Source organism: Bufo bufo, chromosome 4, assembly GCF_905171765.1.
Source record: "Bufo bufo chromosome 4, aBufBuf1.1, whole genome shotgun sequence".
Lineage (NCBI taxonomy): Eukaryota > Metazoa > Chordata > Amphibia > Anura > Bufonidae > Bufo > Bufo bufo.
In genome coordinates, this window is record NC_053392.1 from 199287751 (window position 1) to 199306604 (window position 18854).

At 43.4% G+C, this 18854-nt stretch overlaps 1 protein-coding gene across 1 annotated transcript in view; it reads left to right on the forward strand.

The window, feature by feature from the left end:
- The first annotated feature begins 5689 nt into the window (after positions 1-5689).
- The window catches only part of CLDN11 (claudin 11), a 68168-nt gene continuing 55003 nt past the window's right edge, over positions 5690-18854 (forward strand). The window contains exon 1 of the mRNA XM_040428219.1: positions 5690-5915. Coding sequence (XP_040284153.1) covers positions 5690-5915 — 226 coding nt within the window. The remainder of the gene's footprint in view (positions 5916-18854) is intronic.

Here is an 18854-nt window from a genome sequence, read left to right on the forward strand (position 1 = left end):
AGCGCGCCGCAGCAAATGTTTTTTACACTAAGCCACTCCTCTAACTCTGCCCAATGAATAACTACACTCACCCAGTCTCACCTAATAAAATCTATCATAGGGTACACGGTGATACCAATACACCTTGCAATGAACGAGAGAACCAACTGGTCCTACCTCATCCTGGGTGTCACTGGTGTCGGTTTGATGTCCGCTGGATCCAGAACAAGGTCCCTGTGGTGATAGAGAAAAAAGAATAATCACATAAGGAAGGGATGGTGACTGCCCCTGTGAAATCCCCAGCAAGGGGCGCTGTGCTGGCCTGTAAGACCGAGCCATCCCAATGTATAACAGAGTAATCCAGGGCATTACCCCTAAATGCTACCACACAGTACTAATGCCCACATTGTGCCCCCTCACAATAATTATGCTCACCTTTGTGCCCCTTCACAGTAGTTATGTTCTCCTTGTGGCCCCCTCACTGTAGTTATGCCCAATTTTGTGTCCATCACAGTAGTTATGCCACCTTTGTGCCCGACACAGCAGCTATGTCCACCTTTGTGCCTGTCACAGTAGTTATGCCCTCCTTTGTGCCCATCACAAGTTATGCCCACCATTGTGCCCCTCCACATTTGTTATGCCCACCTTTGTGCCCCTTCACAGTATTGATGTCCTCTTTGTGGCCCCTCACAGTAGTTATGCCCACCTTTGTGCCCATCACAGTAGTTATGTCCTCCTTGTGGCCCCTCACTGTAGTTATGTCCACAATTTGCGCCCGGCACAGTAGCTATGACCACCTTTGTGCCTGTCACAGTAGTTATGCCCTCCTTTGTGCCTATCACAAGTTATGCCCACCATTGTGCCCCTCCACATTTGTTATGCCCACCTGTGTGCCCCTTCACAGTATTTATGTCCTCTTTGTGGCCCCTCACAGTAGTTATGCCCTCCTTTGTGCCCGTCACAGTAGTAATGCCCACCTTTGTGCCCCTCCACATTTGTTATGCCCACCTTTGTGCCCCTTCACAGTATTTATGTCTTCTTTGTGGCCCCTCACATTAGTTATGCCCACCTTTGTGCCCATCACAGTAGTTATGTCCTCCTTGTGGCCCCTCACTGTAGTTATGTCCACCTTTGTGCCCCCCTACAGTAGTTATGCACATACTCACCCGGCAGTTCTTGTCACTGCCGGGCTGTTGTCTCCAGAGTGAAGCAGGGAGCTCTCTCCGCTCCCTGCTTCACTTTTCTTCTGAGCTCCGGCGCTCCCCCTGCAGGCCGCACATCGCGCTGCTGGCTGTGGGAGGGGTGCTGATAGCCCAGGTATCGGCCTCCAGCACAGCCAGCAGATCGATGTGAGTGCGAGAGCACGTCATCAGCGAAAAAGGTAAGTATGTTTTTTTTTTGTTTTGTTTTGTTTTTCATAAGGCCTCATGCACACGACCGTTTTTTTTGCGGTCCTCAAAAACGGGTTCCGTAGTTCCGTGATCCGTGTCCGTTTTTTCTTCCGTGGCTCTTCCTTGATTTTTGGAGGATCCACGGACATGAAGGAAAAAGTCGTTTTGGTGTCCGCCTGGCTGTGCGGAGCCAAACGGATCTGTCCTGACTTACAATGCAAGTCAATGGGGACGGATCCGTTTGACGTTGACACAATATGGTGCAATTGCAAACGGATCCGTCCCCCATTGACTTTCAATGTACAGTCAGGAGTCCCTATTATACCATCGGATCGGAGTTTTCTCCAATCCGATGGTATATTTTAACTTGTGAAAACTCAGATCCGACAGTATATTCTAACACAGAGGCGTTCCCATGGTGATGGGGACGCTTCAAGTTAGAATATACTAAGAACTGTGTACATGACTGCCCCCTGCTGCACCTGAGGGGTTAATTGTGCGTATCATAGCCCCCTGTAAGAGATCGGGTGCTGCCAGGCAGCAGGGGGCAGTCATGTACACAGTTCTTAGTATATTCTAACTTGAAGCGTCCCCATCACTATGGGCATAACTACTGTGAGAGGGCACATATCTGGCCATAGCTACTGTGAGGGGGCACATAACTAAGCATAACTACTGTAAGGGGGCACATGACTGGGCATAACTACTGTGAGGGGGCACATATCTGGCCATAACCACTGTGAGGGGGCACATATCTGGCCATAACCATTGTGAGGGGGCACATATCTGGCATAACTACTGTGAGGGGGCACATATCTGGCCATAACCACTGTGAGGGGGCACATATCTGGTCATAACCATTGTGAGGGGGCACATATCTGGCATAACTACTTTGAGGGGGCACATATCTGAGCATTACTACTGTGAGGGGAAACATATTTGGGCATAAACACTGTGAGGGGGCACATATCTGGGCATTACTACTGTGAGGGGGCACATATCTGGCCATAGCTACTGTGAGGGGGCACATATCTGGGCATTATTACTGTGAGGGGGAACATATCGTGGCATTACTTCTGTGAGAGGGCACATATCTGGGCATATCTACTGTGAGAGGGGCACATATCTGGGCATAACTACTTTTAGGGGGGAACATATCTGGGCATAACTACAGTGATGGGGCACTAAAGTGGGCATAACTACTGTGACAGGAACAAAGGTGGGCATAACTGCTGTGAGGGGCCACAAGGAGGACATAACAATTGTGAAGGGGCCACAAGGTGGGCTTTATTACTGTGAGAGGCCACAATGTGGGCATTAGTACTGTGTGGTAGCACTTAGGGAAAATGTCCTAGATTACCCTGCTATACATTAGCATGGCTCAGTCTTACAGGCCAGCACAGCACCCCCTGCTGGTGATTTCACAGGGGCAGTCACCATCCCTTCCTTATGTGATTATTATTATTTTTTATTATGAGCACAGGAACCTTGTTCTGGATCCAGCGGACATCACGCCGATGCCAGCGACACCCTGGATGAGGTAGGACCAGATTTTATTAGGACTAGGTGAGTGAAGCCAGGCATTGGGCTTAGGGCTCTTACACGAGCGGATCCTGTGCGGGGTTATCCGCTATCCGCTGCGTGAAAGAGAGCCAAGCCCCGTTCCGGACAGCAGAGACAAGGAGCAGTAACATGATTGATAATGCTCCGTGCCTCTCTATGATCTTTTTACTACAAAATGACAGTGACAACTTTATCTCACTGTCATTTTGTAGTAAAAAGATGACAGAGGCAAAGAACATTATCAATCATGTTAATGCTCCGTGTCTGCTGTCCGGAGCGGGGCTTGGCTCTCTTTCACGCAGCGGATAACCCGCACGGCATCCACTTATGTGAAAGAGCCCTTAGTGTAAAGAAAATCTGCCGCCTCTTTGTAAAAATGGGGGGAAGGGGGCCCGATCCAAAGTTTGCAGTGGGGCCCATAACACTCTAGTTACGCCACTGTTTGTGCCCCTCACAGTACGTATGCCCAATTTGTACCCCTCACTGTAGTTATACCCACTTTTGTGCCCCCTCACTGTAGTTATGCCCCGATATGTGCCCCGCACAGTAGTTATGCCAGATTAGGTGTCCCCTCACAGTAGTTATTCCAGATTTGGTGCCCCCTCACAGGAGTTAAAACAGATTATGTGCCCCTCACAGTAGTTATGACAGATTAGGTACCCCCTCACCGTAGTTATGCCAGATTAGGTGCCCCTCACAGTAGTTATGCCAGATTATGTGGCCCCTCAATGGAGTTATGCCCACGTTTGTGCCCCGTCATTTTAGTTGTGGCCACACTTTAGCCCCCAGTGCCCTCTCCAGACTGCAGTTACATAAAAAAAAAAAAAACTCAATACTTACCCGTTTTCCTGACGACATGCTCCCACACACATTGCGCTGCTGGCTGTGCAGGAGGCAGAATACCTGGCTTTCAGTGCTCCTCCCATGTGCAGCCTGAGGGGGGAGCTCCGGAGCTCAGCAGAACAGTGAAGCAGGGAGCGGAAGGCTCCCTGCTTCACTATGAAAATGAATTACCCGGCAGCCCCCGCAGCCTCTGCGCCCGGTGCACATGCCCCGCCTGCCCCCCCTTGCTACGCCCCTGACTATAGTAGCCCGGGGCGTTCTGAAGGCCCTGAGGCCTGCCATAGTAAAGTTCCTATGAATCGCTGCCTGTGCTGACCATGAGTTCAGTACAAAGGACCCTCAATCAGATATGAACTGACTATCATAAAACACTGAGATACAGTCAGTTCTGGTCAGGGAAGATCCGTCAGACACAGGGGCCATGTTTTCCAATCCGATCACGGTCGTGTGCATGAGGGTGCTCTTACACACAGATTTCTGCTGGTGTTTTTCTGGACATTTACATTTTTTGTGCCATATGTTGGTATGTTTTATGTGGTAAAAACGTCAGCTCCGGATGTTAGCTGAAGGTCCAGAAACTACAACTCCTAGAATCCTCCTTTCACTTCTATGGGATTTACAAGAACAGCCGAGTAAATTTGAATGCTGGGAGTTGTAGTTTTACAGCAGCTAGAGTGCTGGAGGTTGCTGGTCCCTGGTCTATGGCAAATCTAAAACACAAGACATACAACACAAGATTTTTATTTTTATTTTTTTGCTCTTGGTGGTTATTGTCTTTCTGGCATCTTTTCAAGAAGGCACCATGCTGCAGCTATTGCGTTTTCACAAAACTGGCGATTGCGATGCCAGAGCTGGCAGGCACGGGACGAAGGGAGTGACCTTACAGTAGTTGTGGACATACAATCAGGATGACGTACATGTACGGCAATTACTTCATGCCAATATCCTACAGGTATGCCTTTTTGCAGGTAGGGGAAGGGTCACACTGATTTTCCGGAGGAGGTTTTGAGACAGATATTCCTGACGGGTTTTGCGCCAAAAGCCAGAGAGTATTGGAAAGGAATCAGAAATATAAAGGATCCACTTCTGGCTTTGGCTGTAAAACCAGCAGGAAAATCTGCCTCAAAACTTAAAAAAAATAAATAAATACTAAAAACCTCTGCTTGAACCTACCGTCATGGTTCAGGTCTGTTCCCAATGGTATCATTGCTTTATTTACATGTTCTATTAAACCAGTGTCAGATTTCTTTCACTCAGATGGGTTCACCAGATATCCATATTCATGAAACCTGATGGAGAAGTCCTAATGTATGTGTTCGTCTGAACCAGGTGATTGTGACCAGAACTGGTTCCACCTATATAAATAAAGAGGTGAATATTACACAAAACTGAGGCTATTTCCTCTTATTTGGCGAATTTGCCTTCTCTTTTGTGCTATACTCAGCTTGTCTGAAACTGCATTACCGCCAATGTCCACTAGTGGTCTCCACAGGAGCGGTAATGGGAGATGGAAGCGCCTTCTCCAGCCTGTCTCATGACAATGGTGAGTAATGATGCAGGGAGAGTGTCTTCATCCTATAGAAGAACTTGAAGAAACTTCCCATACAGCTCAGTGAGGTGACATCTTGGTTTGTAGCATTACTAGCTGTCGCAGTTTCTCCACAGGTATGATGTCTACTACTTGTCACCAGGCAAGAAGAGGAGAATTATCAGCAGGTTCAGTTCCATAGAGTTTAGGGGATGTGCTCAGTACTGGGACCCCCCAGAGCAGTGCCTCCTCCCCGGCTAGCCCCTTGTTCTGTAATTGGCTGCCAGGGGGGTTTGGTCCCAGGCTTATAACAGGGGGAGTGGGCAGAGGAGGACACTGCTGCTGCTGACTCTCAGGGCACAGGAGCACTCTGCCTCTACCTGTCATGGCTGGCACATGCCTACAGTTTTTTGGGTTTATCTCAAGTTTCATAGGATGGATTGGGGTGGTAGTTGCCACCACCACCAATGACTGGGTGCTGACCTGCGACTACAGCATCAACACCTGCAGAAAGCTGGATGAACTGGGCTCCAGGGGACTATGGGCGGATTGTGTCATCTCCATAGGACTGTATCACTGCAAGCCCCTGGCTGACATCCTCACACTGCCAGGTGAGCTCCTGCTGAATCCTCCCCTGGACTCTGCAGACACCTTCTATAAGGTCAAGATTACATCTGATTAGATAGACTCTGATGAATGGAGACGGATAGATAGATCGATAGATAGATAGATATCTAGATATAGACAGATAGATTGATTAGATAGATACATAGATAGTATGAGATAGATGATAGATATATAGATAGATATAGACAAATGGATAGATAGATACATAGATAGATAGATATAGACAGATATGTAGATAGTATGAGATAGATGATAGATAGATATATAGATAGATATAGACGAATGGATAGATAGATAGATAGATAGATAGATAGATAGATAGATATAGACGAATGGATAGATAGATAGATAGATAGATATAGACAGATAGATAGATTAGATAGATACATAGATAGTATGAGATAGATGATAGATACATAGATATAGACGTATAGATAGATACATACATAGATAGTATGAGATAGATGATAGATACATATAGATGGATATATAGACAGATAGATTAGATAGATAGATAGATACATACATACATAGATAGTATGAGATGGATGATTGATAGATAGATCATAGATAGATAGATATAGACGGATAGATAGATACATAGATAGTATGAGAGAGATAGATAGATAGATAGATAGATACATAGATAGATATAGATAGATATATATGGATATATAGATATATAGACAGATAGATAGATACATACATACATACATACATAGTATGAGATGGATGATTGATAGATAGATGATAGATTAGATAGATACATAGATAGTATGAGATAGATGATAGATATATATAGATGGATATATAGATATATAGACAGATTAGATAGATACATACATAGATAGTATGAGATGGATGATAGATAGATGGATATAGACAGATAGATTAGATAGATACATACATACATACATAGATGATAGAGATAGATAGATAGATAGATAGATAGATAGATAGATAGATGATAGATAGATAGATAGATAGATAGATAGATAGATGGATAGATAGATAGATAGATAGATAGATGATAGATAGATAGATGGATAGATAGATAGATAGATACAGATAGATAGATAGATAGATAGATAGATAGATAGATAGATAGATAGAGATGGATATATAGATAGATATAGACGGATAGATAATAGATAGATAATAGATAGATAGATATCAGACATACATAAAGCTAAAGATAGAGATTGATAGCCTAGATAGATTATATATATATATTAGATACATACATAGTTATTATATAAATACTTAGGTAAATAGATAGCTACATAGATATATGACAGATAGATGCAAATATAGATAAGATCTATAGATATGAGATAGATATATAATAGACAGTTGGATACCTATGATATCGGTTGGTAAATAGATAGCTATATGATAGATAGACATAGATATGAAATCGATATTTGATAGATATAGATATGAGACAGACAGACTTCAGATAGATAGAGGTACATTGATGGTGAGATATATAGTAGATAGCTATACAGATGTGCATACAGCATCTATATGATATTGAACACATACAGAAAATACTCATAGGTCTGGTTTGTGCCATTCATGTTACTTGTTTTAAAATATTATTTGTACTTTTATAACTGCTTGAATATTAAAAATCCTTTGACAGCTCCCACTAGGTGAAGTCTCTGTCTCTCCGAAGCCCAGGGATAAGGACCAGCATAGTGAGAATTGCTTCAGATTCAGTTACATTTAATGTAATCATTTTGCTTTCTCCTTAGTATTCAGATTTTTTTTCTACCTGGATTAATAATTTGCAGACAAATTAGGATAAGGTCACGCATTTGAACGTGGTACCTGTAGGGAATGTTAGATAATCTAGGTATAGTCAACAAGTGAAATGAATCTTACTAGGATGGCTCTGCTATTCTGACCTGATAATTATCAGTTACCTCCCCTGAGCCCTGTGATGTGCAGCACTGCATGACCGGTACTGCTGCCCCTGACTCCAGATCACTTTCACACTCGCGTTCTGTGCGGATCCGTCATGGATGGATCCGTTCAGATAATACAACCGTCTGCATCTGTTCAGAACGGATCCTATTGTATTATCTGTAACATAGCCAAGACGGATCCGTCATGAACCCCATTGAAAGTCAATGGAGGACGGATCCGTTTTCTATTGTGTCAGTGAAAATGGATCCGTTTCCAAGCAGCGTTTTGGTGTCCGTCTCCAAAGCGGAATGGAGACTGAACTGATGCATTCTGAGCGGATCCTTTTCCATTCAGAATGCATTAGGGCAAAACTGATCCGTTTTGGACCGCCTGTGAGAGCCCTGAATGGATCTCAGAAACGGAAAGCCAAAACGCGAGTGTGAAAGTAGCCTTAGCTGTATGTCCGTGTTCGCCCCCCATTCCCATGCTGTGCACCCACAAACCGGCACTGGAATAGACCTGGAGTCCTCTCCATTATATTTGCATGCTCATAAGTCCTCGCAATGTAGGCAAGCGCCCGTTTGCAGGTGCACAATGAAGGGACGGGGGTTAGTATGGAAATATAAATGAGTGATCTGGATTCAGAGGCAGCAATTATTTCAACTTATAATGGTGAACTATGCTTCTTTTTACATAGGTCTGCATGAAATCCTAAACTACCTTAATTCAGTGAATTACCATAAAAAAAATGTCCAAGCAAATCCCCCTATGTGACATATGTGTATCTGCCATCTGCCAAGATGGATATTATTTCATTTGGTTTTGTTGTGTGACATTAAGGCTTCATTCCCACGAACAACGGACAAAATACGGGCACCTTCCATGTGTATTTTGCATTTTTCTCACTCCATGGCTATTCTCATCCGCAATATGGACAAGAATGGGACACATTTTATAATTTGCGGAACGGCCAAATGGATGCGCAGAAAATAAGAATGTGTGCACGGGCCCGCGGAAGTGAATGGGTCAGTGTGCTGATCGTACACGGGTGAATAATAGGGTCGTGTGCATGAAGCCTTAGAAAGCCTCCGATTCCTGGATGAAATGATCGTTCTACATGTCACCATCCACATGAAGCAAGGTCCACTTTGTAATGTGCACGAGGGTCTGTAAATTCTTCCCCAACAGCAGATGTCGGGGGAAGGAAGTTTCCGGTGTTAGATTTCAGACACGCTCCCCTCTTACTAATCTGGTGCATTTTACAACTACTATCAACAGCTACTTTTGCCTTTGATAAATAAGTTGTCTTGTGTGAAATGAGAAATGTCACACTTTTGGCACAATTATGGATTTTAGCCTTTTTTATTTATTTTTTTATTTTAACTTGTGCAGTTTCTTCCAAAATCAATAAGGCTAGGTCTACACAACGACATTTGTTGCGCGACATTTTGTCGCACCAATGTCGCGCGACAATTTTTATAATGATAGTCTATGGTGTCGCACTGCAACATGCGACATTCGAAATGGATTTTTCCGCGACTGTCGCATGTTGCAGTGCGACACTATAGACTATCATTATAAAAATTGTCGCGGGACATTGGTGTGACAAAATGTTGCAGTGTAGTTTTGCCCTATCTGTCGCGTGACAAATGTCGTCGTGTAGCCCTAGCCTTAACTGAATAATAAATGTGGCCCTCTAGTGTCATCAAGGTGCTATAGTATGATGAAAGTTTGGTATCAGGGCTAATAAAAAAAACATCAGCTGATGTGACAGAAAGACCTATACCAGCGATCAACAACTACAACTCCCAGAATCCTGCTTTCGCTTCTATGGGAGTTTCAAGAAAGCCAAGCAAGTGTGCATGCTGGGAGTTGTAGTTTCACAGCACTGGAGTGCCGAAGGTTGCTGACCCATCTATACCTGTGATGGCGAACCTCGGCACTCCAGCTGTGGTTAAACTACATTTCCCAAAATGTACACTTGCTTGACTGTTCTCAGAACTCCACAGAAATGAATGGAGCATGCTGAGAGTCGTAGTTTCACCACAGCTGGAGTGCCGGAGGTTAGCCATCACTGATCTATACTATTGTCACCTGGTTTCTAATAAATAGTATTTTAGGATCATACATGTCCACTGTTGTGCCCCATGCAGTACATTTTTTGTCGATTATAGCACACCTCTGCCCATCAATGCAGCACATATTCCCTCTACTGCATACGGACATGAGTGCCACTTATTGAGGAATCTCTGACCACCCTTTAAGTTATTAGAACAAGTAATAAAGACTAGTGTTGGGCGCAAATATTCGAATATTAATCGTGAATACGGGATGTGAGAATTCGCAAATATTTTGAATATTGTGATATATTTTCATAATTTCGAATATTCTAGATTTTTATTTCAACAGTAACCACCCTTCTTGCTTGTGGGCCAATGAGAAGGCTGCAATGTCTATGTCTGATATTAGCGACATCCCTAGCAACCAATAGGAAAGTTGCCTACCCCTTACTATATAAGAACCTCCCCAGCAGCCCTTGTATGCAGTATTTTGCAGATCTGAGAGAGACAGCAGTGTTATTGCTGTGCTCTCTGCTTTCCTGTGTCATTACATTAGATAGATAGTTAGTTAGTTAGTTAGCTGATATATATATAATACAGATAGTTAGTGGGAGATAGTCAGTGTAGGTTAGATAGTGATATAGTGCTGTAGCTGGTTCTGCTGTCCATACATACATACATGCTACATACATACATACATGCTACATACATACAGACATAGTGCTGTGATGTCACAAGTTCACGACAATACTTAGTGCACCAATCACTAATAAGTAGTCAGATCTGTGAAGTTGCACGTATTACGCCAAAATATTCGCATCATTAGTGCCGATTTCACAATCAGGAATATATTGGAGCACTCTATCTGCATATAAAGCTATTGTAATGTTCTGCTGTGCCAACCATTTTCTCCAGTCTCAGGAAACTTCTAGCAGCTTGAAAAATGTAGCTATAGTGACCCACGCCTATATTTTGCGCACATTATGCGAATATTACATTGCCGAATTCGCAAATATATGACGAATATTCTACCAAATATTTGCGAAATATCGCAAATTTGAATATTGGCCCTGCCGCTCATCACTAAAAAAGACCAAGGAGGACAATTATCAACTCCATAAACTGGAAAACTGTTGTAAAAAAAAAAATTATTGCTAAAAAATTTGTGAAGATGGGTAGGGTGTGGGCAGTGCGGGGTTGGGCATGATGCCAGAGGGAAATAGATTAAGACCAGCGTGTAAAATACCAGTCTTTATAAATCTCTCACGTGTCCACAAAATGATGTGTCCTACTAGTTAGTCTTTGGCCAATCCATCATATAGTGGTAAAAGGTGCTTATGTGCTTTAAAATGGAGTCAATTGAATCCTAAGTTGTTTTTCAGGACCTGTTCAAGATTACTCAGTGTCAACATGAGTACCTATCACAGCTGGTTATACAGTGGAGCAGATTAATTAAAGGGGTTCTCCAGGATTTACATATTGATGACTTATTCTCAGGATAGGTCATCAATATGAGATCACAGATGTCCAACTCGAGGGATCCCTGCCAGTGGCGTGCCTAGGGTGTTTGGCACCTGGGGCGGGTCCTTTCTCTGGAAACCCCCCCCCCCCCCAATACCCCCTCACAGTAGTATTGCCCTCATTGTACAACCTTCACAGTAGTTTTGTACAGAAGTGGGCCCCCTCACAGTAGTTATGCCTACATTGTGCCCTCTCACAGTGGTTATGCCCACATTGTGCCCCCTCACAATAGTTATGCCCTCTTTGTGTCTCCTTCACAGTAATAATCCCCATTGTGCCCCCTTAATAGTAATAATCCCCATTATGTCCCCTTAATAGTAATAATCCCTATTGTGCCCACTTTATAGTAATAATGCCCACTGTGCCCCCTTCATAGTAATATTGCCCATTGTGCCCCCTTCACAGTAATAATGCCCATTGTGCCCCCTTAATAGTAGTAATTCCCACTGTACTAGTAATGCCCTCTGTGCCCCCTCCATAGTAGAAATCCCCATTGTGCCCCCTTCACAGTAATAATGCCCTCTGTGCCCCCTCCATAGTAATACAGTCCTCTGTGCCCCCTCCATAGTAATACAGTCCTCTGTGCCCCCTCCATAGTAATAAAGTCCTCTGTGCCCCCTCCATAGTAATAAAGCCCTCTGTGCCCCCTCTGTATAAAAAAAAACACACACACACAGTAACTACTCACCTTGTCCTGTTCCTGAAGCTCACATACCTCTCTTCCCTGCAGGCACAGATCGCTCTGCAGCACTGTGTGGGCGGAGCTTATGCAGATTACAGGGCTGCAGGCTCCACCCACACAGGCCAGCAGCGCGATCTGTGTCTGCAGGCTGAATGGTGTAGCGGGGAGAAGTCTTCCTGCTTCACCATTCAGAGCGCGGCTGGCCTGAAGAAGGGGAGGAGTGCTGGGAGCTGAGCAGTGAGTGACAGGACCGCAGCTCCCAGTGCTCCAGCAATGAGCGCTTCCATCTGTATTAGAGTTGTTCTGTAGTACCAGCTATATTCCCCACCTACTGCACTATTGGGCTAAAGCTCCAACTTACCCAAAAGTAACACTGAAAAAAGAATAAAACTGCATCGCTGGAGCTTTGTGAGTGGCAGAATTGACAAGATAGTGCTGTCTACCATTGTCCATTTTCCTTTAGACCATAATGACTGAGATTAAAGAAAAAAGGAAAAAATATTTGACAATTCTTATCAAACACAAGTGAAATGTACATAAAAAATGAGAAGACACAGCAAACCGTATGGGGCTTAGTAGCTGTAAGGCTTTGTCTCTGGAGTCGTACCTACAGTACTTTGTTGCTTGGCGCTGTAATGATCGCTTTGGCTCACTGTTTTAGGCAGTTAAGTTGTCTCTCCAAAGGAGATCTTGCCTGGCACTCTGGCTGGCACCATTATGCAGGGACTGTTTGCCATTAATATCCATTGGTGAGTGCTCATAATATTGTGGTTACTTGGAGGTATTTGTCTTACGGAAGTTAAGAAACACGGGTTTAGTTCTCCAAACCTAGGATTATCTCATTCATATCCTACCAGCAGGTATTATAATAAAGATGTCATACGGCCAACAGCTACTCCTAATGAACTCCCCATATGCAGGCATGCTCTGTTTAGCCAAGCATGCATGTGTTTCGAATAGGGAGCTGAGAATAAGTCACTGCCAGACACCTCTGGTCACCTCGAGAAGAAAGGAGGAGATATGCCCAAACCTTTCTGTTGAACAAACATCAGCTGTGCACTTCATCCACATTAGGGTCGGCCGATCACATCGAAATTGGCAAGTTTCACCAGCCTAAGGGCTTGTTCACACAACTGTATGGCTTTTTCAGATTTTTGCGGGCCGTTTTTAACAGATCCGTTTTTTGTTTCAGTAGTGTTTCCGGTTCCATTCCGTTTTTCCGTTCCATTTTTCCGTATGGCATATACAGTATACAGTAAATACATAGAAAAAATGGGGCTGGCTATAAAATTTACAATAGATGGTTCCGCAAAAACGGAACGGATATGGAAGACATACGGAGTACATTCCGTATGTGCTCCGCTTTTTTTGCGGACCTATTGACTTAAATGGAGCCACGGAACGTGATTTGCGGGCAATAATAGGACATGTTCTATCTTTGAGCGGAAAGGAAATACGGAAATGTAATGCATACGGAGTACATTCCGTTTTTTTTTGCGGAACCGTTGAAATGAATGGTTCCGTATACAGACCGTATACGGAACGCAAAAAAAACGTTCGTGTGAACGAGCCCTAAGTCTAAGGCCCTATGTACCCGACCATAAGTCCTCATCCGGTCTACATTTTTTGCAGATCGGGTGTAGACCCATTCATTTCAATGGGGCCGCAAAAGATGTGGACAGCACACCGTATGCTGTCTGCATCCATTTGTCGGTTCCGCTAGCCCGCAAAAAAGGTACGACATGTCCTGTTCTTGTCCGGTAAAGGATAGGACATTTCTACAGGGTAAGAAAAAAAAATGGCGGCGTTAACACGGCCAGGATCCAGATTTAGTGAATCCACAATTTGCAGACAGCAAAACTGATACGGTCTTGTGCAAGGGGCCTATGCCACATTTACTCACATAATCCAGGTCTTTATATAATAAGCAAGTATCACGATGATATAAATTACTATAGGTGTCCACCATTGTACACTGCTACACATATGATCTATAAAGTCTATGGAACCAAACATGTTTACTGCTATATCAGACGTGCGGAGAATCACATCAGATGTAGGCACGCGTCTACAGCTTTAAAGTCTATACATCATTTCTTTGCTCGACATCTTATTAGATTCCTGTTTTCTCAGGATCTTGTGGGGGAAGGAGGACAGAGCGGGCCGGAGTTCATGCTTGTAACATGTTTTCTTTGATTTCTGTTGTTTTTGTACATTCGCCGTCCACTGTTTATCAGCATTGAGCGCTTTCTGAATGTAACAATGGAGTCATTAGATGAAGCCAGGGGTGACGTTATCAGCCTGCATCTCGCAGTGGCACTATTAATACTGAGATCTATCCTGGGAGCTGGAATACAAATGAAGATTTTCTTCTGGTTGTGTGAGAGGATTTTGCCTCTTTGGTGAAACATTTCTACCTGCGCTGCTGGATGCACTGAACAAACAAGATTACTAAACCAATATGCCATATGACATATTGTGCACAATATTAAGCTTGTGTATGTAATTTACGGAGTCATTACTGATATTGATAACATCAAAGAAACAGCTTATCTTGTGGAGTGAGAAAAATCGTTTCCCGGCGGCGAAGAATCAACAGTCTGTCATGTATAACCATAGGTGTGCACAGAATAATAAAGAGGCAAAATTATTTCACTAGAGAACAATAGTAAGCTTAAAGAGGTATTCCAGGATTTTACTATTGATGGCCTATCCTTAGAATAGGCCATCAATATCTAATAGGTGGGGGTCCGATATCCCGTTCCCCTACCATCCGCTGTTCTGCACCACAGGTCAGCGCTGGAACTATATAGCTCCGCCTAGTGGACAGAGAGGGTGACCAGCTCTATCCACTGCACCCACATCAATCAGACATTGATGGACTAACCTAAGGATGGGTCATCAACTGTAATATCCTGGTATACCCTTTAAAGGCTAGCCATACACATTAGATGTATGTCGGCCAAACCTGGCAATTTCGGCCTGGATTGGAGACCATCTAAAATGTATGGGGGCTTCCCTAAATCTGCCATCAGGGGACAAAATATCAGGAAAGCCAGGTTTTTGGTAGAGGCTTTCTCTTCTCTACCATTCACAACACATGCTGAGGCTGGGGAGAGATAGCTGTTATCTCATGTTGAGTATTGAAGCCACCTTCAATCTGGTTACACTCCTGTCACAGGATCTCAGCTACTGAGTAGGTCGCACACTGCCTGTACAGGTGAAACTCGAAAAATTAGAATATCATGCAAAGTTCATTTATTTCAGTAATGTAACTTAAAAGGTGAAACTAATATATGAGAGACTCATTACATGCAAAGCGAGATATTCAAGCCTTTATTTGTTATAATTTGGATGATTATGGATTACAGCTTATGCAACCCCAATTTTGAGGTACCCTTTGCTCAGAGGGTATGGACTAATTAGCTGACTAGAGTGTGACACTTTGAGCCTAGAATATTGAACCTTTTCACAAAATTCTAATTTTAAGTTGCATTACTGAAATAAATTAACTTTTGCACGATATTCTAATTTTTCGAGTTTCACCTGTATATGATCACTGCCACTGTGTCTTTTAGAAGGCAGTGCAGGCAGTTGCTTGGTTGCTAGTTGACTTGATAGCGTCAATAATATTAGAAGTATACAGAAGCAGGAGGCCTCTCTCCAGTATACATCAACATAGGCAGCAAACCGAACAAGGTGGTTGCAGCTCTCAAGAAGTGGGCCCAAGAGCCACACGTGGCTCCTGAGACATTGGTTTGGGAGAACTATATTCCAGAATGCTGTAAGCAGTTAATATAATAGAGCAGGATGAGCATACCTAACATATCATGTACAGTACAGACCAAAAGTTTGGACACACCTTCTCATTCAAAGAGTTTTCTTTATTTTCATGACTATGAAGGCATCAAAACTATGAATTAACACATGTGGAATTATATACATAACAAACAAGTGTGAAACAACTGAAAATATGTCATATTCTAGGTTCTTCAAAGTAGCCACCTTTTGCTTTGATTACTGCTTTGCACACTCTTGGCATTCTCTTGATGAGCTTCAAGAGGTAGTCCCCTGAAATGGTCTTCCAACAGTCTTGAAGGAGTGGCCCTTTTGCCTTCACTCTGCGGTCCAGCTCACCCCAAACCATCTCGATTGGGTTCAGGTCCGGTGACTGTGGAGGCCAGGTCATCTGGCGCAGCACCCCATCAATCTCCTTCATGGTCAAATAGCCCTTACTTTCAAACTTTTCCCAATTTTTCAGCTGACTGACTGAACTTAATTTCTTAAAGTAATGATGGCCACTCGTTTTTCTTTACTTAGCTGCTTTTTTCTTGCCATAATACAAATTCTAACAGTCTATTCAGTAGGACTATCAGCTGTGTATCCACCTGACTTCTCCTCAACACAACTGATGGTCCCAACCCCATTTATAAGGCAAGAAATCCCACTTATTAAACCTGACAGGGCACACCTGTGAAGTGAAAACCATTTCAGGGGACTACCTCTTGAAGCTCATCAAGAGAATGCCAAGAGTGTGCAAAGCAGTAATCAAAGCAAAAGGTGGCTACTTTGAAGAACCTAGAATATGACATATTTTCAGTTGTTTCACACTTGTTTGTAATGTATATAATTCCACATGTGTTAATTCATAGTTTTGATGCCTTCAGTGTGAATCTACAATTTTCATAGTCATGAAAATAAAGAAAACTCTTTGAATGAGAAGGTGTGTCCAAACTTTTGGTCTGTACTGTAAGTCAACAGGCAGCCAAAATGCTCATATAGAGAATATTGAAGTCATCAGCTCCAAAGAGTCTTTTTGTGCTCAGTGTATAAAGAGGTGGTTTCATCCATTAATTGCCATCAAAGATAACACTTATTTTGACTACGGTAATTGGTGTTCCTGTGCCAGTCACGTTTCCCATACTCCCATATAGATTTCCGTTCACATCAATACCCTTTGTCCTCAACTCTTCTAAAGCATATAGGATGCCAGTTAGTGGAAATACCTCAGTCAAGGGACAATCATACTTTGCTTCCCTCTTCATTTTGTTTCCAAAAGGAACACTATACAGGAAACTAATCCAAAGGGAAATATATCAAAATCACTGAACAAAGGCTTCTCTGACTGATTAGTGAGGAGTAAGATGTGCTTTTAGAATCCATGGGATATCCCCTTAAAAAGAAACTGAAATATCTTGCAGTATTCTTTCATATTCTGCACAGGAACAGAAATGTTAATAACTGGCTCATCCTTCAATTTGGTATGGTGTAGAGTTTTAAAGGGGTTGTGCAAGAATGGGTTGACTTGTAAAGGGAACCGCACATAGGCTGTAACTAGTATTGGCACCAGTCACTTGCTGTGAAGTAACAGCAACTATATGGGCACACAGAAAAAAGACGGAGCGACCCGGGCCACTGATAGATTTAATGTGTCTATGTCTTGTTAGTACTAATCCATAAGGATTTTAAAAGGAAACAATAAATAAAAGTAATGTTTTAGCTAATTATAACAGCACATGACAAAAGACGTAAATGGGTCCGGTTGGATCATCAGTTAGTTCACTAATATAGTAAATGTCGACGTGCTGTGAGGTCATAAGAAATTGTAGTTGTTGACTTGTAAAAGGAAGCTTACTTACCTGCTTCCTGGCGCTGTCTCACCACTACTTCTCTTTCAGGCCTGGGCTGGTCCGCTGGGCTCCCTCAGTCAAAACATCCAGTGTGACATCGATGCAGCCAATCATTGGTCGTGGTGGAGACTGGATCCCCTTGTGTCTTGTGCAGATTTGTCATGACGTAAGGAGAGCTGGTCACCACCATAGCCAGTGATTAGCTGCAGGCGATGTCAAACCAGATGCTTTCAGTAAGGAAGCCCAGCGGATCATCACAGACCTGGAGGAGAAGGAATGTGAAGCCAGCACTGGAAAGCAGGTTAAGTAAGCTTAACTTTGCAGGTATGGGGGAAGAGGTACAAAAAAAAAAACTTGAACACAAGAATATGGCTTAGGACTTCCGGTTCCGGCGCCAACATGGTAAGACACGACTAGCTACAGTACCGTGAGGTGAAACTACACAATTTAACTCTCCCCTACAAACCGGAGAAATACCGGGACAATCGTAACCACCCGGCTGGTGGCCACCTATGGACCGTTTCCTATTAACCATGGGGAGCAGGAACAAATCAAAAGGCCAAGGCAAACAGGTGAAACCTGCAGCGTGGGAAACAGAAATGGCAGAGGAAGACTTAATACTTTCAACTTCGCAAACTTCTAGCGCTCAAGCAGAGCTCACATGCATGGAAGCAAACATTATCGGCGAGGAACTTCAAATAGATTACAAAAAGCTGGCAATTAAAGTAGCCAACAGAATATTACCAGACCTTAAGGAGTCCCTGGCTAATACATTGGGGTCGACGCTGCAAACCACCGCCGCTGAACATGGTGTCAGACACGATGGAGTCGAGCACAGAGTCCAGATACTGGAAGGCTCCTGCCACAAAATGAAAACGCACCTAGAGTCAGTGCTGTGGGATAATAGACTATTGAAAGATAAGGTAGATGACCTTGAGAATTGATCCTGCAGGAACAACCTGCAGATGATTGGCATCCCAGAATCGATTCCCGCCCAAGATCTTCTACGCATATGTGAGTGTGATACACCAGCGGTGCTGGGGCTACCAAACCATTGTAAAGTAGAAAGGGCGCATAGAGTAGGCCCTGATCTACAAGTCGGGAAAGATCATAACTTGA